Here is a 20,101-nt window from a genome sequence, read left to right on the forward strand (position 1 = left end):
TACATCTTTTGACTCTTCCGCATTTGTTTGCAAGGATGGGGCAGTCCCCTGTATCTGTCCCTGATGATAATACTTTGTTGAAGAAATTTCCATAAAAGTAGAGTGATTGGTTTCCAATTTAAATAGATCGGCGATGCTAGCAAAGAGTGAAATCTGATGTGATTTGGATGTATAACTAAGTTTTTTGTTTGTCTCCCAAGAAGAGCTTTTCAAATATGCCTTGAGGTCTGTCACATTTTGTCATTGAAAATTTGACCTAGTTGAAACCAAATTAAAAATTATGTCAGAACTATACAGGGTGGTCCAAAATTGATTATTACCCATCCATATGACAATTTCTGTGGTGATTTTACTTGCTCATCATCATGACTGAAATAATAATATATTTTCCTCAACTTGGGCTATTTCTGTTGAATCCCCTATGGAAGAAATATCCTTAATCTCAAACACAGGGAGTGTACATTTACATTGGAGTCATCCATTCAGGTAATCTCATTCACACTCCCTGTGTGGAGGATTAATGTCATGTCTTCCATATGGAGTGTATGGATTTAAACTGGAATAGCACCTTAAAATCCACATGATCATTCTTTGCTCTAAACTTTAAGATTGTACTTTTTTGGAAAATCCCCAAATCCTTTGCAATTGAGCCCATGATGACATGTCATCAATGCACATCTTCACTACACATAATGCTACAAAATTCCAATATCTGTAGTGAAGATGTGTGACAACAGGTAAATGCTTCTGGATTTTCCGAAAAGATGCATTGCAAAAATAAGACATAAGAACATTGATTTAGTGTTGATACAGGAATGATCTTTGGCATATTCCGATGCCACTAATTTAGAGGCACCCTGTATAGCAATGATGTTGCTGCTGTAGAAAGCCAAGTAGATGAATTGAGTAATTGTCATTTTATCTGTCTACTCTACAGGTCAAGGTGGTCACTCTATAATTCAAATAGTGGGTCAAAAACATCTGCTTGCTGCTTGATATTTTTCTTGTTCTTTAAGTGAATTTTGAAGTGTTTTCTGCTTCCAAATACTGTTTATAACCAAAGGATAACATTTAAAATTCAGCTGAAGATGAAACAGCTGCTTCTTGAGCGATATTGTGTTATTACATGTATTTCTGTGTTGTAGTGATTTTAGAGCTAGCTGTATAATTGGATGTATGAGATGACAAGATGCTCTGATTGGATCTTGTCTTGTGTTTTTGCAGTCATTTGTTTGTGTGTTCATTCAATTGCTTGTTCATTCATTCATTTCGTTCATTTCGTTCATTTCGTTCATTTCGTTCATTTCGTTCATTTCGTTCATTTCGTTCATTTCGTTCATTTCGTTCATTTCATTCATTATTTCATCTTTGTCTTATTTTTGTCTTATTTTCTTTCTTTTTCTTTTCTTTTTCTTTTTCTTTTCTCTTCTCTTCTCTTCTCTCCTCTCCTCTCCTCTCCTCTCCTCCCCTCCCTCCCTCCCTCCCTCCCTCCCTCCCTCTCCTCTCCTCTCCCCTCCCTCCCTCCCTCCCCTCCCCTCCCCTCCCCTCTCCTCCCCTGCATTAAAATGAGTACAAATAAGTCCAGTATTGATTCAGTGGTTCTTAAGATTATAGTTCATTAATCAGTATTTTCTGCTTTTTTGAAATCGATCAACTGCTAGTTCCAGTTGAAATTAAAATACCCATAATCTTCCACAGTACCAGGGGGGGGGGAGATGGATGTCAACTGGAATAGCCCATTTCCAATAAGAGTTTCTTTTTTTTTTTTTTATAACATTTGGCCAAAGCTTAGCAAAGCCCAATTATATGATTAAAGGGATGCCAAATATATCTTGACTAAAGCCTTTCAAGAACATTTTAACTGATCAACAAGCACATACAGAACTACTTTTGGTCTAAATTTGGAGCTCATAATTTACCCACCAGTTGCACATTTCCTGCCTGATATCAAATAGCACTACAAATGCTCCATATTTGGCGTAGCTTTGACGAGGGCTTCCTATTTGTACGTGTTTGAAGTGAAATTTTAATGCAAGCTATTTTTATGTTTTAACACACAATCAGCCCTATTATGAAGTAGTAGACACATTTAGTATGGACATATAGAATGAGGAAATGTACATTAGAATAATAGAATTAACAAAGTTTAATATTTTTGTTGAACCATGAATAATGAAGCGGTGTGAATTTTGCCCTTTTTTTGGCAGTATGGTGTTATATTGCTTGAAGTGTACTGTAAAGTATCATATTTTTGCGGTAATCATTTTCATGATTTAAAGTGGAAGAGCAGTTTTGTAGGTTCATATTCATGATTACAAATAGTTACACAATAATTTAAAGCTTATGTAAAAACATATTTTACAGACTTCTAAATATGCGGTTCTGAAATTAACCAGATTAACACGGAAATAAAAACCTGGTGAAAATTTCCCCCTATTCTGTATGCTGTGCACATAATGGAACAGTGAAATGTTCATATTTGACTTGGATCAGGATCGCTGTATTCATTCATGGCTTGCTGGATGAAGGGATCGGGAGGAAATTACAAGTTTGCATTGCAGGGCAGAGCCTTCAAATCTTTATTTAGAACTGAAGTATGACTTTATATTGACTTTGGTGCTGCATTATTGATTCCAACATATATAAGATTGGTACTTTGCATACAAAAATAAACTTTATAGTGGTTGTTTTTAATATTGAGATTTAAAGAAACAACACTTTTTATATTTTTAAGGAGGACAGCCTGATTTCATTATACATGCTATTTCTACTTTGTCACTATACAGAAATAAAAGTGCCTTTTGATGTGAGAACCAAACATTTCATTTTGAAAGCAAAGTGAAAGTGTGTTAATAAGATTCACACAAATCATCTTTCAGCTCTGATATATCACAGACAATGAATGTGGGCTTTACATTGTACACTGATACAAAAAAATCTCCATATTTATACAGAAAATGTAGGAATGAGGTTATTGAGTGCGATCCTCCATTAACACAATTGTTTTTTCTTGAAAATTTGCAGAAAAACTGAAGAACACTTGAAGTTTGATGTAAAAAAATAATAGGAATAAAACTGTTTTCATAATGAAAGGAGCGAGTCTCAGGAAGAAATTTGAATTCCAATGAATCATGTTGCTATATATTTTATAAGATCCCATGATGACTTGATTTCCATTATGCATTTGTCAGTCACATATCCATACATTACAAAATGTAAGTACTCTGAATGATCATGACTGTTTTGTCCACTGAAGTAGAATCTTGTGATTGATGGTTGTGATTTACATAAAGCTCTTTACAGACATGATTTGGGCATGTTTTTTGATGCATTAGCAGCAGCATATAGGATTGTTTGGATAATATTTGGTTCAAGAACCATAATAATAGGATAGGTCCCCGGTTATTTCAGTTATTGTTGCTGTATAATGTTATTTAGATTGAACCTGAAATGTTGTGAATTGTGTCTGCTTGCTGGCTATCAAGCTGCTTTTTGGTCTGAATACAGGTGAAGGTTATGTTTGTGTTTTAAGGTAGGTAGGAGGGGAACATGACCCAGGGGATGTTTGATACATTTAAAGCTGACACACAAGAAAAATGGTATGGGTCATATTCAGGAGATCCTAAGGCTTGATGTGATGTCATTTCTGCCCCATGTGCATGATTTTTCTGGGAAAGGGAAAACACCCAAAACTTTTGATAACTTATTGGCCTTTACTCATGAACCTCAGGACCTGTGGAATGTCATGGAAATAACAATTGTAACACGATCTGGCCCATGGGGACCAAAGGCGACACATTTGAAACTGAGATAAAGGTAAAAATGTGGAGTAAAAACAATAAAATACATAAGAAAATAGACATCAAAAAACTTCATAACTTTAGAACCAAGTATGCTAGACCTTTGGTGTTTTCAGTAAATGATAGCCTATTGTATGTATAATGTAATAATTACAGTAACTCAATTTTCAAAAATGCCTCTTTTGGCCCCATGGACCAGATTGTGTCACAATAAAAGATCAGTGTACCATAATATTAAAAATGGCTAAAACTAAACAAATATGGCATAAATTGGACAAATATGGCTTCTGTCATCCCACTCACCTTATAGGCTAAGATTAAGGTTATGGTTCTGGGTATGTTGTTCCGGGTTATGGTAAGCTGAAGGAAAATGTTTTGAAGTTTTAACTTCCCACAATGCAGTATGATTCAGGAAAGAATGCTAAAAGCAGGTTTATATAGCACCACTCGAGGTGCATCGGATTACATATAAAAGTCACTGTGGGAAAATTGCTGCCTAAATGTCATTAATCAGTACTGGAAAATGAATTTGAATTTCTGATAGAGAACACACAAAATTTAACAGAGTATTGAAATAAATGTGTTAATCATATGATAAGACACACACTGGCCTTCAAGGCAAAGATAATATATGACAAAACATCATCACCATCAATATGATCAAGACAAAATTAATCACAATTATGACATGGGATGGACTAGATCATATGATTGTTACGGTGAATTGCAATTTGTTGTCATTTTTGTGGAACATGGTTAAAGTCTGCGTTGAGTTGATCATGGTGAACATGTTCTGTCAGACTCACATGAGTAATGTAAATCCCTAGAGATTATTCACAGTAAATGCATGTCTTTATTATCAATATCTGATGAAATGATGCTATACTTTGTTGCATTCAATGACAGGTTCTCTTTTTAGGTACAAGTCTTTTCAAAACCGCTTTTCCTGCACCAAATAATAGATGACACATCCCGCCATGTTTTACAAACATTACGCATGCTTATACTGAGCACCTGGCATAATACTGCGCTTTCACCTTCACCCCCATGCATTTTTAATCCTGGCATGCTACATGTCCTGCTAAATGTGCTGGTCCCAGTGGTGCAACTGCTCCCCACCCCAGCCCCACCCTGTGAGAAGTCTTGCCCCCACCCCCTGATGTGGGAGGCATTCCTTGTAATTTTTAGCCCATTTTTTGACCATTTTTGTCAAAATTTGCCCCTCTGAAAATTTGCCTTGCCCCCTCCCCCTCTGAAAAAGTCATGGCAAAACATGGACAAAATGTCAAATATTTGAACCATACTTAGACCATAGATCCTGGAAATCCAGGATCTGTGCTTAGAAATAGAACAGTGAACACCATGATACATGTTCAGTGTCAAAATGTCACTCACATTGCCACTTTTTGATGGCCAGGAACTTCAACTTTTTTATACTAAGCCCAAAATAGGGTGATATGTTGAATCTCAAGGGGAGGCATACTAATGGAAAAGATTTCCCTGAACCTGGCAATGCATGGAGTGGTCTGATATACATTTACGTCATGGTTTGTTTTATGAAATGAAAGTTACCATCACTGCTTGCAGTGTTCATAATTTATATGTCAACCCTAACGACCAGTGCTTTTTGGTGAGGGGAAAAAAGGAAGAAAGAAATGAGAAGAGACTTTTTCTTGGGTATGGTTTTGAACCACAGACCCTTCAAATTTATTTTTTACCCACCTAGAATTTAATGTGTAACTATTTGTAATAAGAAACTGTAAAGCTGCTCTGAACAGTTCAAATTGCGAAAAAAAATTGTGCAAAAATCGTCGGCTGTATTCCATAGTGGCGTATTGTGGGGCACCGCAAATAAACAACTTTTCGAGAAAATCGGGTTTGAAGAAATACCAATTTAAAATGGAGTTGTGTAAATCAGACATTCATCATATTTTGTAAATGATGTGAAATTTCTGTAGTAAACTAAATAGATTTTATTTTTATATATTTTTCAAAGTAAATAAATACATAATATTGCTGGCAAACTGAAAACAATAAGTACAAAACTATACAGCACTATGGAAAACATGGAAAACGCAATACCCTAACCTAATGTTAACCTTACGCCACCTCGATCGCCGTGTAATCTCTATGGCGTTACTTTTCGTCGGCTTCATTCCAGAGTGGCTTATAGGTCATGGTACGTCACTATGACATACAATGTTTTTTATTTTTGCCGATATTTCTTAATTATAAAATGTGTATACAAAGTGGCGTATGGTCGATACGCCACTATGGAAAACACAAAATTTCACTTTCTAACTATACGCCAGATTTATTTAATTAATTACTAATTAATTAGCTAATTATGACTGATGAGACTTAGAAAAATGAAAGAAAACATCATTTAAAACATATGTGCCAATTTTCAAAAAAATGACCAAAAATCACTATACGCCACTATGGAATACAGGTTTGAGGCTTTATAATGGCAAGTTTGTTTGATTTAAAAGCTTTACTCAGAATCAGGTCATGCTGGATAGAGAGTTTAGAGGCACATTAGTGCACATTGTATTTATTGATGTGCTGCAGTCATGATAATACATTCTGTTACATTTGTATGTGATTTAAAGCAAATGTAATGAGTGTGTACATCCTATGCAGGATTTGTATGAATAATGCTATTCCAGTTGAAATCCATTCACCCCCTATGGAAGACATGACCTTAATCTTCCACACAGGGAGAAAAATGGAGTTACCAGAAAGGGTGACTCCATTTGAAATCTACACCCCCTCTGTAAGCGATTACTGTCATGTCTTCCATTGGGGGTGTATGGATTTCAAATGGAATAGCCCATTTGATGGGGAAGTTCGTGCATGATGTAGAAAGCCATTGTGTGGAAATGTTTTAAGCAATGTCAGTGATTTTAGTAAAAAAATACAAATATGTTATGCGATCAAGCAAAATCAGTCGGAACTCGGAAATATTGATTTTGAGATATAGCCAAACAAAAGAACTATTTCCTTTTGTTTTGAAAACTCTTTAATTGCTCATATCTTGGGAACTGCTTGTTCAATTTCAATGGGGTTTTCTGCAACATCCAGCTTTGTAAATGCTTTTTACTATCCTATAAGAAACTGAAAATTTGATATTTCAGAGTTCCGACTGATTTTGCTTGATCGCATCACATATTATAAATTTGTTGGGATTAATTAGGTTAAAAAGTAAATCTAAAAGATTTGAATTAAGGTATTTACAAAACTCAAAAGCTGACAAAAAGGAAGAAAATGGCAACATTGCCCTAATGTAACATGTTAGATTTACCAGGATGATGTCAGTTTTACCACATGGTATGGTAGCACACCTATACCTACCTCTTTATACAACCCATACAGAAATTGTTGGATGATATATATTTTCCAATTTAGCAACTCACTGTGCCATAAAGATAGTCATTAAAGCCCATATTCTCATGGAAAATGCAAGTTTACTGCTATGTCCTGATTAATTTACATTGACTCATCATTATAGATTAGATTTTATGCATCATTTTCTAATATCATCATGTTAAGTTACTTAGTAATCATCAGTGATAGATGCAGTCAGGAATGGATGTTGATTTTGGTTTCACATGAACATTTGTATGGACAGTGGCAGTGCCAGGAATTTTCTACGGGGAGGGGTAGAATTTTGACATTTTAAAAGTGGGAAGCAAACTTGCCTCTGCAAAATATGTCTTGGGTTTGTTAGAGACTCAAACAATAATTTTGGTTTGATGCAAATTTGTATGACTTGCATTGTGAAAGTTGGCATCATTTTCATGCATGGATACATTTCATGCCTTTTAATTTTTAATGGCCATGTGATTTAATTTTCCATGTAATGTAGCGTTACCCCTGCCACTATTTAAGTGCCATATATTTGTGTGTGTCTTGACCTTCTCTGACAGCATGAAGTACTTCCTGTAAGGAAGGGGTTGTAGGTGTCAAAGTGGCTCAATGACCTCTAACCATTTCCCCTTCCCATACTTATATTTAGCATCAATAATTGCATTCAGTAGATTGGGTATTTATAGCTGAGATGTTTCACTATAAATCAAAACTTGAGACGCGCAAATCTTAGAACTAGGCGACACTTTGTGGTTCGTGAACTGCCTGGCGGCTTTACGTAGGCAATTAATAACCCAGAAACGGTGTTTATTTGTTGAAATCGGAAAGTTTAAACATGGAAATGCTGCGATCAGAGGAAGTAAAAAAAGTGTATGTGTTCTATATTTTGGCAAGGGCTGGTTGTTATTTCTTACTAAGTTGGAAGTAAAAGCACATTAATTAATTGCTGCTTGCTTTAACTTCATATTTATTGTACAAAAATGTGGACAAAAGTACATGTGTACTGAAATATGAAATAATCAATATCTGAAAACAAACAATCAACAATCGTAAGTTACTAGTTATTATGATTAGGCATATTAAAATTTTTTGATGATGTGGTATAATATGTGTCGGCCCGCAGTGTCAAAGGTTCCCTATATGTTACAAATAAGGTTCGTTATGTTGAATATTTAAATACGGTTAGCTAGGGTTAGGTTTAGAGTTATGGTTAGATTCGATATAGTGAACCTTACTTCAAATTCAACATAACAAAACTAATTTTCAAAAAGCAAACCTTATTTTGACATGCCAACCTTCGGCTGTTTCCATATAATATGTAGTCTTGGTTTTTACCATTGTACTTCCATAGGATGTATTTCAACAGGTACATGTATCTAAATGGTAATATCCGATGTCATTTTTTCCCTTTTCTTTTATTCTTTTTTTTTTTTTTTTGCCATGGATTCCATAGCAGGCATTCAACACTTATCTAAATGCTAATGAATATCTGATGTCTTTTTTTACAATTCAACTCAGGCTCCATTTGCAGGTATTTCAACATGTGTGTCTAAATGCTAATAACCTATTACAGTTTTTGATATAGACACTAGCTATTATAGGAGCTAGCGATTGTTTTTACATTATACATTTATGCTTCAGAAATTGAAATAGATTCGCTGCATAGCCATTTTACGAATGCTTGCATTTCTTTTCCTTATGGTCAATTTCATCAGGATTGCAAAGTGAAAACAATATAATTAGAATATTTAAAGGTCATGAAAATGTTTTGAAAACATTTTGTATGTAAATAACACTACAACACCATTTTAAAAATGTTGTCCAAATGTTATATTGTAAAATATTTTTGGCAAACATTTTTTGCAAACTATTTTGTCAACACTTTTTTTTTTTTAAATGTTTTGCATCAAGTTTTCAACTAAATGTTATTAAAATGTTTTGTAACCTTTATATATTACCCAACATTATACATGTTCTGTACATGTTTGATGTGATGTTAGACTTAAATGACCTTATAATAAAATACAGATGAAGAGATATAGAGGAAATCATTAACACAAATATGTCATCAATGATGTCCTAATAATTTCCTATCACTAATTCACTATATAAATACTCCTGTGTGAATCTAGGCTTAAATACTCTATTTTGCAAACAATTGGTGCTGAAGAACAATTTCTTTTAAATATTAGTATAATTTATTAATATTAATGATTTTCAGTTGGTGTTGAATTAGACAACCTTTAGGAGAAATTTAATAGAGCAATGTTAATAATGTATTGTTTCTCTTTTCTTTTTGCACTCTTACAGGGCCATGGGTGTCATCACATATATTTTGTAAGTATTTAGATTCATTGGAGTCATATACAGAATGTTTCTGATCCAGAGTTTATATCTGCTATGTCCAGAAACAGGGGAGAGAGAGTGTGTACTGGCTCTTGAATTATTTTGTGATAGGGTGTACCTCCCAAGCTTCACAACTATACCCCCATTTTGAATAATTTTTTGTGAAATCCAGGCTCTTCCATCTTCAAAAATTCAAAGTTTGCCAGGCTCTTGAACGGGCTCTGAAACTTGCATCTCACTTTGTTCGCGTTTCCTCAAATCTAGCGGCCCAAGTAATTTTTCATTGATTATTTTTGGACGGCAAAAGGTTGTCCACCCCTGACTTAACAGAATTGCATTGTAGTCTGGAGGGAGGGAGGGAGATTGCTTCAATTATATAATGGGCTATTCCAGTTGAAATTCATACTCCCCTATGGAAGACATGACTTTAATCTTCCACACAGGGGTGTGAATTTCAAATAGAGTTGCTAGAAAAGGTGTGACTCCGTTTTGAAATCTATTCCAGTTGAAATTCATACTCCCCTATGGAAGACATGACTTTAATCTTCCACACAGGGGTGTGAATTTCAAATAGAGTTGCTAGAAAAGGTGTGACTCCGTTTTGAAATCGGCACCCCTTGTGTGGGAGATTAAAATGATGTCTTCCATAGGGGGTGTATGGATTTCAAGTGGAATAGCCCAGTGTTATGGTTCAAGTACGGTACTTTAGACTTATCAGCTAGGCTGCAAGCCCATGTACTTCCGTAGCTGGGAGAACATAATTAGCAACATAGAAGTAAAGCTTGCAGTGAAGATTGATCTGCAGTCCCATTGGTTGCTGGATTGTCAGTTTAAATTTAGCTGCACTAGGGGGTGGGGGTCTTGATTTTGGATCGGCTAGGAATAGGAGGCTAAGATTCTGAAAATATCCCAAAACTGTACCAAATAAGACAGAAAAGAGACCCAAAAATATACCAATTATCAATTATTTATTTTCCAAATTATGGTCAATTTGCCCAATTCATCAAAAATGTTGCCCCAAAACATTGAAGAATCTGTAGCACTTTTTATCAAGATTTCAGAGGAAATTGTGAAGTAATACCCCATCTCTAAAGCAGTTTTTGACAATTTGGACCCCAAGTTTGCAAAAAAAAGGCTGAAAATGCACCCCAAATCTGGCGAACATGCCCATGCCTACTTTCCAATATTGTGTCGGGATGCTTCAATAAATCATCTTATTAGTGAATTGAAAATGGGTAAAAAGAGTTACTAAATCACGACCGGTACTTTTTTAAGTTGGATGTACGCCTCCACTTTGCATTTTATAACATTGGACTATTCAGTTGAAATTCATAATTCGAGGGTTGAGAGCCAAAGAGCCTAAACTCACAAAGGAATCCTGTGTGAGTTAAGGCTTTCTGGCTCTCAACCCTTGATATACCCCCTATATACCCTGTATGAAGACATGACCTTAAACTCCCACACATGGGGTGTATATTACAAATGGAGTCGCCCATTCAGGTAACCCTATTTCAAATTCATATTTCCTGTGTGGAATATTAAGGTAATGTCTTCATACGATGTGTGGATTTAAATTCAAACTGGAATAGGCCATTTGAGGTGTAAGTTGAAATCGAATCATTGCAGACATTTTTAGCTTTTCAATGCTTCAGGATGTAAATCTGCAACCAAGCATACCACAGTAAATATACCCTATGTCAGGTATTACGTCACAACACTTGTTTGCTTGCTCAAGATGCTATCGTCTTGAGATGATCAGAATGAATTGACAGATTAATGTGTTTGCAATGTACTGCGTGACTGACCTGGGGACCTGTTGAATCATCAGTACCAGTCAATCTGAAAATCAATTTTAGCAAAGGAATAAACCAAAGAAGCCTCGTGAAAAAACTAGTTTGGGTTAAGGGCTGGGGTGTGAACGTTTGGGCAGTATTTATTGTGGGACATTAGAGCACATCAGACATATCGAATTGCATTCTGAATACTGAAGAATGTCCTTCTGATATCAAATAATTTTGATTTTTGAAATTAGCAATTTAATACACATTTTATGGCAAATCATTAAAATTGATATTTTTGATATTTAACAGTACTCGGTAAACTTTATAAATCTGATGATTTATACTTAAAGTGTATGTAGGTGGGATGAAAAGCCGACGATCTATTGAAAATTTTGACCTTTAGTATTGAATATATGGATTTTTTTCCAAAACACACACATAAAAAAGGTCTTTTGGGAAAAAAATCCATATCTTCAATATGAAAGGTCAAAATTTTCAATTGACCGTCGGCTTTTCCTCCCAGCTACATACACTTTAAGAATATATCATTAGATTTATATAATTTACTTCGAGGACTGTTATATATCAAAATTTGAAAAATATCAAATTTTTATAATTTGTCATAAAATTTGTATTATATTGTGATTTTCAAAAATGAAAATTATTTGATATCAGAAAGACATGCTTCAGATTCAGAATGCAATTCGATAGGTCTGAGGTGCTCTCATGTTCCACAAAAAATACTGTCGAAACGCAATAAACGCTCATTCTAGATCCCTTAACAGAGAGGGAGGGAGTTTTATATATGCTTTTTTTCATACATAGGCCTACCATATTTTCTGAAATTAACTCCCCAGGCATTGCATCTTACAAAAGAGGAGGGTGGCGTTAATTAAAGGTGCTTTTCACAATGATAATTTGCATAAAAAACATCGCTATAGTCTGTATCTTCTCGAGTCAGTAAAGTAAAATCAAATTTTGTGATTTTCTCCCAAACTGCTCATTTTTGCAGGAGTCTGTTTTTCTAGTTGCATTTCTTGTGTCATTCCCTTTCTGAAAATGTATACTTTTATACACTTATCATCATCATTATTTTTAGAGACACAACAAAAAACAATATCTACTGACTCGAGGAAGGTATACAGACTATAGTGCAATCTTGCAGTCAACTGCGGTCCTCACACACAAAAAGGGATTCATACAAATACTGCAAACACAATCAATACAATGGAAACACACATCGTGAAATCAGTGATTGCATGCTCAAAAATACGAGTGCTGTATGATTATGTCAGCATTTATGGGACAGTTGACAAAAATAGCGGGGGAGGCGTTTATTAGAGGGGGACTTTAATAACAGATAATTCAGTATGCGCTATCTAAGAATGTGTATGATTGGTCGAGAACCGGGCATTAACATTGCTTGCATCTTTAAATTGTAAAACAAATGTTATTGTCAAATTGGAGAGAAAATAAAAGGAAGAGTGAGATTGTGGAGGAAACTTGAAGGTGAAAAGGGGGAGCAGAATAAGAAGAAGAGAGAGAACAACAGAGAGAAAAAGAGAGAAGAGTGAGAAGGGGAGAGAAAAAGGACAGGAGAGATAGGGATGAAAGTGTGATAAGGAGAGAGAGAGAGAATATCTAATAGGCAATTTTTCAGTCCACTGCTTCCCTAAACACATGGAGTGTGTGAAGATTGCTTTAATTCGGAAGTCCCTCACAGCTTGAATGTAATCAAACATGCATCCATCCATCCATCCCAGTTCAAGAGAGACACGTCAGATGTGTGTTAATTAGCTTGTTATGGTGGCATTAGTATGCAAGACTATCACACCAATCATGCCGGTCACTTTATAATCCATCCGGAATTGATGGATTGTAAAGCCAGTGTAATATTCTATTCCAAATTCTGTTGAACCAGTACTGGGTATGTTCATTATATCCAGGAAAGTTGAAAAAGAAGGAGGAAGAACGGAATTATATCCTTGAGATAATCCCGTAGGTTATCCTGTCGCACCTATTCATAGTCCTTTATTCTCAAGTAGTTACACATCTACTTGAAAGTAGCCTTTGATGTGATGTGCCTTGCCGACTACGGTTGATTAATTTTCACTCCAGAATTGAAACCATATCCAATGTTTCTATAGATAATTCCTTGAAAGTATGACACGTGTGTGTTAAGTACCTGATGTTGCTCTGCAGGGATACCGCACGTGGATACTATAAGAAAGAAATGTAGTTTTGTAAAGATTCCAAAAAAATCCGCCCATTTTGGAATATATATTAATTATTTAGGAGAGTGTTTTAGGATTTTGTTAGAAACGGGATGATTTTTGATCATCTATATTTTATTGTTTTAATGTATTTTCCTGTCATTTCCTGCAAACCTAATAAAGATATTTTGATAATTGAAAATAGTCTGTATCATAAATCGTAGAGGTTGAAAGCGTAACCAAGCGTGCAAAATTATTATTTGCCATGGAACTTCGGTCATATTTTATTTGAAATAAACTGGATGTTAGGATCTGCATGCATGGTATGCATGGTATTGATGGTATACAGACACTGACCTTTCCCTAAAACCAGTAAGCACCAACTTGTGTATCACACCCGTCATGGGTTCGAACCCTTTTGTTGTATTTTATTGTTAAACCTAAATAGCGTGATTGCTTTTTGAATGAGCGGCAACACACATATTTTGTTTGAGGATAGCTGGATCTATCTCCTTCTTTTACATCTTCTCTGATTATATCTAATTAATTTTCAGGCTGATTTCAAATGCAATTCTACAACAAGAAAATTCTACAGAATTTTTTTTTTCTATTAATTTTCAAAAACTAAATGTCTATGAACTTTTTTTATGACCAACTTTACCACAAATGGTTGACATTGGGTGAAAATTGTGTTTTTTGTAATATTTTTATAAAATGTAGCATTTTCAACCATTTTTGTTAAAAAATGTTACGCATTTTTTGGATTTTGTCCAAAACTCAGCATTATTATAGCCAGCCAAATTTTAACATCATAGATGAATTAAGTCATGTGTTTGCCATTCTATATATACTTTAATAGACTTTAGACCAACAATATAGCAGTTATGAAGCCCAAAAATGTCCATAACTATTTTGGCTCATAGTGTCTATAGTCTGCATGCACTATGAGCCACATGGTCTCATCTCCCGGTAGCACAGTTCAATAACCTGCATTCAACAATTAATAGCTCAGAAGTTGACTTCGAGTTGTGGAAGATGAGTTTTTGTACCCAACACATGGAAAGGTCATTGTATGAACATAGAAGCCTATTGGGGTTAAGGAACTGTGCCCTGACAGGTTGGCCTGTTTGAGATCCCAGTGAATGCTGTCTGCTTTCATGATTAGTATTCGTGATTAGTATTCATCCATGGTATTGTCATACAAGGTAATATGCAACATGAGAGCACTGCAGCAAACAGAAAAGTCTGGATGGAATACTAAATAGCACACTACAAACTAATTAACTTGGTTATCCACCTGAGTTGTGGCTAGGAAGTAAATACAGACACCGAATGCTACCTGGATGTGTCAAATTGGGGGTTCCCCGGGGAAACATGCATGGTCCCAATTATGAATGCATTGCCAAGATACTGGCAAATATTGCCACAAGAAGTAAAACTCTATGTCTGTTGATCTTATATAGAAGGATTAAGATTCTAAATATACTTAGTGTAAACGTATTGAGTTGCATTGGTAATGTTTGCCATTCATTTTAAAATTGTCATTCTACAACTGCAAAAATTTACATTTACGCAAATTATACATAATTTTTGTGGATTTTAACCAGAGACTGATTTTTATATCAACAATAGGGGATGCACTATCAAATGCATTTTTAGGCTGTTTGCTAAACGGGGGCGGTCCCCAGTTGCATTAACGTCCCACGGTTGAAATGCCAAGTTTCATAAAAACGTCCACGTTTGACAGCAAACACATGTATAAGCACCCCCAAACACCGGCATGCACAAATTGGAATCACATATGAAGCAGGCAAATTTTAGTAGCAAATATTAATTTTTAATTGTGTGAACTTGGTTGGTCTAAGGCTTCTCTGTTTTAGTGTGCAAATGGTTGATGTATAAGAAATGAGTTGTTAATAGGAAGAGAGATTGTGTGATGAGTGATGTTATGATATAATTAGGGATGACCAATGAACCATCAACTTGATTAGAACACTCCCATAGACATGCAGGGAGCTCAACTGTGCACTGCTTGCACATACATTTCTAAATTGATCTCATTCTTTTATTTTTCAATATTTTTCTGTAAAATTTGGGGAAGTTACTGCCAATTATATTTTGTAACTATCTTGCAAATTACAGCAACATAACTTATTTTGTTTTTCTGTAAGTGCGAGTCAAAATTGGTTCATCGCCACAGTGCGCTTAATTGCCAGTGGCTGAGTTTAGCACTGCTCAAGAATGGCACAAAATATTCAAATCAGTAAGATCAGGTGAAAAACGTGGCCTACTGAGCTGTAATTTGGCAGAGTTGCCAGTAATACCTCTATCATACCCTCTGTAAAAAGGTTAAAAAATTGAACAAGTAGATCTCGAGTTACAAATTAAATCACCAGCTTCCCTTTGGAATTTTTATATTCCTTTCAAATCATGTTAAGAAGACACCTTTCTGAACATAAATGTGAAGTTTCGTGCTCATTCGATGTATTGTTCACCTGATCTTAACCCTAAACGTTTTCTTATATTTAGGCCTATAACATCTACAACTTGCTGCTGGCTATACCTTGTTTAGGACTTTCAAAAGAAGTACCTGAATGTGCAACCATAACTGTTTCAAAATAGCCCTTGATAGTCATGCAGGTAACTCCGAGGTCAAGCATTGAATTGGTTTGAACAAAGATACTCATAATGTATTGAGTGCTACTTTGGTTTGAATGAGGAATACTACAGGAATACACATGAGCATGATGAGGATAATCTCTATTGTTGTGAATGAGTCAATGACCTTCAAAACTTAAGATTTTGTTTACATACACCTACTAATTGGTCATATTAAACCCAATAACATTGAAATTCTTGGTTGTGAAAAAAAAGTTCACATACTTAGTGCAATTTTGATTTTGTGCCATATCGGCTATCTTGGATGATTTTTGGCAAATGTCCTCTAAATGCATGATGTCAATGCCTTGGTTTGAAAAAATAAGTTATGCCAGTGACTAGTTAAGTGCCATTTCATAAGAAACCCTTTGATACTTTCACAATATGCTTGTTTCATGTTTGCAAATATGTTAAAATAAAGAAATATATAAAGGTAAATATATGCTTATGCCAATTTTTCTTTCAACTGCTATTTTTGGACCTTGTCATTTTATTTCGTTCCAATGACCGGTCAGAATGGGAAACTTTGATAATTCATAATTGAAAAGTTTTTGACCGATTTTGACCATTTAACCACCAAAATACTTCTGTTGATTAGTTCTACTCAGAAAACAATCTTTTGTAGCAATAGGGTCAACATGAAATTTTGATGGTTATCCCTAATATAATTGACATGGCTGTGTGCATGTCTTAGTAGGTTTGAACACTGCCGAGTGAATGAAAATGAAAATTGGGTTTTAACAATTCAAATTCTATTAAGATAGAATTAACTGAGCAGTTTATCATCTGGATGTGGTCATGGTGTTAAATTTTGATAAAGATCCTGCTAGTACATCTTTTAGACTCTGGCTATAGCTGATGCATGTGTGCAAGTGATGTCATTGCTATGTATGTTGAAGAAGTAGTATTTTTAGTGAATACAAAATAATCGATTCCATTGTTTATATTTGCGTGCACAGATTAAGTGGTTGTTCCCCTTTCCTTGGAGATGACCCACAGGAGACCTATGAGAACGTGACAGCAGTGGACTATGAGTTTGATGATGAGTACTTCTCACATACTAGTGAATTGGCCAAAGATTTTATACAAAGACTACTGGTCAAGGATCCAAAGTAAGCAAGAGCCACAATGGGCCATTCCAATTGAAATTCAATCACCCCTTGTAGAAGACATGAGATTAGTCTCCATACAGGGGGTGTAAATTTCAAATGGACTCACCCATTCAGGCCCAGGCATTCAGGTAACTCCATTTGAAATTCACACTCCCTGTGTGGAAGATTAACATCATGTCTTCTATAGGGGGTGTATGGATTTCAACTGGAATAGTCTACTGGGGTGTAGATTTCAAATGGAGTCACCTATTCAGGTCACCCTATTTGAAATTCACACCCCCTCTCCGCAAGATTAAGGTCATATCTTCCTTAGGGGGTGTATGGATTTCAAATGGAATAGCCCACTGGTCTCATTTCCAGTGGCATAGTGCATTGACTTCTATTCAATACTAAAAAAATCCAATATTGACCTCAAGTTTTGGAGGTATGAGTTTTTGTACCAAACACATTATGTTATTTAACAAGTGTGTTTGGGTTAAGGGATGGGGTATGAACGTTTGGACAGTATTTATTGTGGGACATTAGAGCACATCAGACATATCGAATTGCATTCTGAATACGAAGAATGTCCTTCTGATATCAAATAATTTTGATTGTTTTAAATTCGCAATGTAATACACATTTCATGGCAAATGATTAAAAATTGATATTTTTGATATTTAACAGTACTCGAAGTAAATTGTATAAATCTGATGATTTAAACTTAGTATGTATGTGGGATGAAAAGCCGACGATCAATTGAAAATTTTGACCTTTCATATTGAAGATATGGATTTTTTTCCCAAAACACACAAAAAAATTAGGTCTTTTTGGGAAAAAATCCATATCTTCAATATGAAAGGTCAAAATTTTCAATTGATCGTCAAGCTTTTCTTCCCAGCTACATACACTTTAAGAATATGTCATTAGATTTTTAAAAATTTACTTCGAGGACTGTTATATATGAAAAATGTGAAAAATATCAAATTTTAATAATTTGTCATAAAATTTGTATTATATCGTGAATTTCAAAAAATGAAAATTATTTGATATCAGAAATACATTCTTCGTATTCAGAATGCAATTCGATATGTCTGATGTGCTCTCATGTCCCAAAAAAAATACTGTCGAAATGCTCAAAACGCTCATTCCAGATCCCTTAAGGAACTGTGTCTTGTGACACAAGTTGCAGACACAAGTTGTGTCTGCAAAAATACCAAAATATGTCCAAATATATCAAAAATTTTTTAGATAAATATATCTCTAAATCATGAATTTCCTGTGAAATTTGTCCAAAAATATAGACTCCAAAAATCAATTGTAGGGGGGTAACTACTAACAGTCTGCTTTTGGCCAAAATGAAGTTTTCTGTTGAAAGAGTCTGCATTTGGAAAATTTGCAACACCACAAAAAATCCTGGCCTGTACTTTACATTCATAACCAATCATAGTACAGCCTATGAGAGTGGGTCATGGCTTGATTGATTAAAAGTTGGGAAGATATTATGTGTCCTCCAATTAAAGGTTCATCATATGGATTAAAACATTAATGAGGAATATGGCTTGATGTTTAACAGGATAGTAAACTAAAGTGATGGGCCCATAAGTAGTGCTGAGTATGTGTGTCAGTTGTCAAGCACATATAGTCATGTCAGGTCAATATCACTACGGGTCAGTATGAACTATGATACGATGATGTATCATTACTCTATAACCCTAACTCTGTAATTTAAAATCTTACAAAGCAAAACCACCAGCATGCATGCATCCCAGGTGATGTGATGACGATAAACTGATATATATGCACACTTTCATTGGCCAGGCCAGTAAAATACCAGTGGCTACCGGCTGCTCATGGATTGGTTGGCACACAAAGGTTCTTGGGGATGAAACCTTGGGGCAAATATTCAACTTCTTTGTTCACCTTTTCTCCTTTTTCATTGTTTTCTGATATAGCAAAAAAAACCACTTTGAAAGTTCTTAAGATATGTGATCAAAAATACTTGCCATCAATTTAAGGTTAACTTGGATACTTCTTCGTAGAACTATAACTCTTAGTCTCTGGGTGGAGGGGGAGAAGTTTGATATGATTTTTCTCAGTCATCAACCCGTCTGTCTGTCAGGGTCTGTAAAATATACATGAGCATTAGCATAATTGAAAATATTTAGATTTTGTGGCCAAACAGTTAATTTACACACAAATTCCATGTGTAGTGGAATCACATCTACACTGGCTTTCAGAAATGACCAGCACTCCTTTGCTGTGATCGACACAAGCACACTAGTAATGAGCGACATACACTGGGCTTTAGGTTCCCTTCATGAGTGCCGCTGTCCGCGGATTAATGCTTTTATGTGCAGAATATTGGCTTGTTATTATGAAAGTCAGACGATTGAATCAGCCAATCAGAACTCCACTTCCATGTTTATGCTGTGTATCCTCTCAAAATGTAAACAAGTGCTGTTCTTCTCTGCCAGCAAGTGTAGCCCTACACTCTTTTGAAAAAAAAGGTCCAAGTCCAGAAAGTACCATTTTGGGTTTCTTGTAATTTCCTAATCCTAGAGCCCTATTCTGTTGAGCTGTCCTTTGCGTAGAACCCCTAGAACCCTTCTTTTCAAAAAGTGCTTGGGTCAAATCCATACCGGCACTTTGAATAGGTCTTACAAATTTGTGTGAATTAAGCACCCTCCCGAATATGCTTTCTTTCATTAATTGGAACTATTTCATCTTTTTCATCTATTTTTCCTCTTCAATGTTAAATCAGGAAACGGCTAACAGTAACAGAGTGCCTACAACATTCCTGGATAGCAGTGAGTATTTTCTATATTATCAGACAAATTAAT

At 35.2% G+C, this 20,101-nt stretch overlaps 1 protein-coding gene across 1 annotated transcript in view; it reads left to right on the forward strand.

Annotated features, from left to right (window-relative positions):
- LOC140171939 (death-associated protein kinase 1-like) overlaps positions 1-20,101 on the forward strand; it is a 238,219-nt gene that overhangs the window by 95,121 nt on the left and 122,997 nt on the right. Inside the window, 3 exon segments of the mRNA XM_072195283.1 lie at positions 9,480-9,506; positions 17,127-17,279; positions 20,023-20,068. Of these exon segments, the coding sequence (XP_072051384.1) occupies positions 9,480-9,506; positions 17,127-17,279; positions 20,023-20,068 (226 nt within the window).

Source organism: Amphiura filiformis, chromosome 15 (assembly GCF_039555335.1).
Source record: "Amphiura filiformis chromosome 15, Afil_fr2py, whole genome shotgun sequence".
Taxonomy (NCBI): Eukaryota; Metazoa; Echinodermata; class Ophiuroidea; order Amphilepidida; family Amphiuridae; genus Amphiura; species Amphiura filiformis.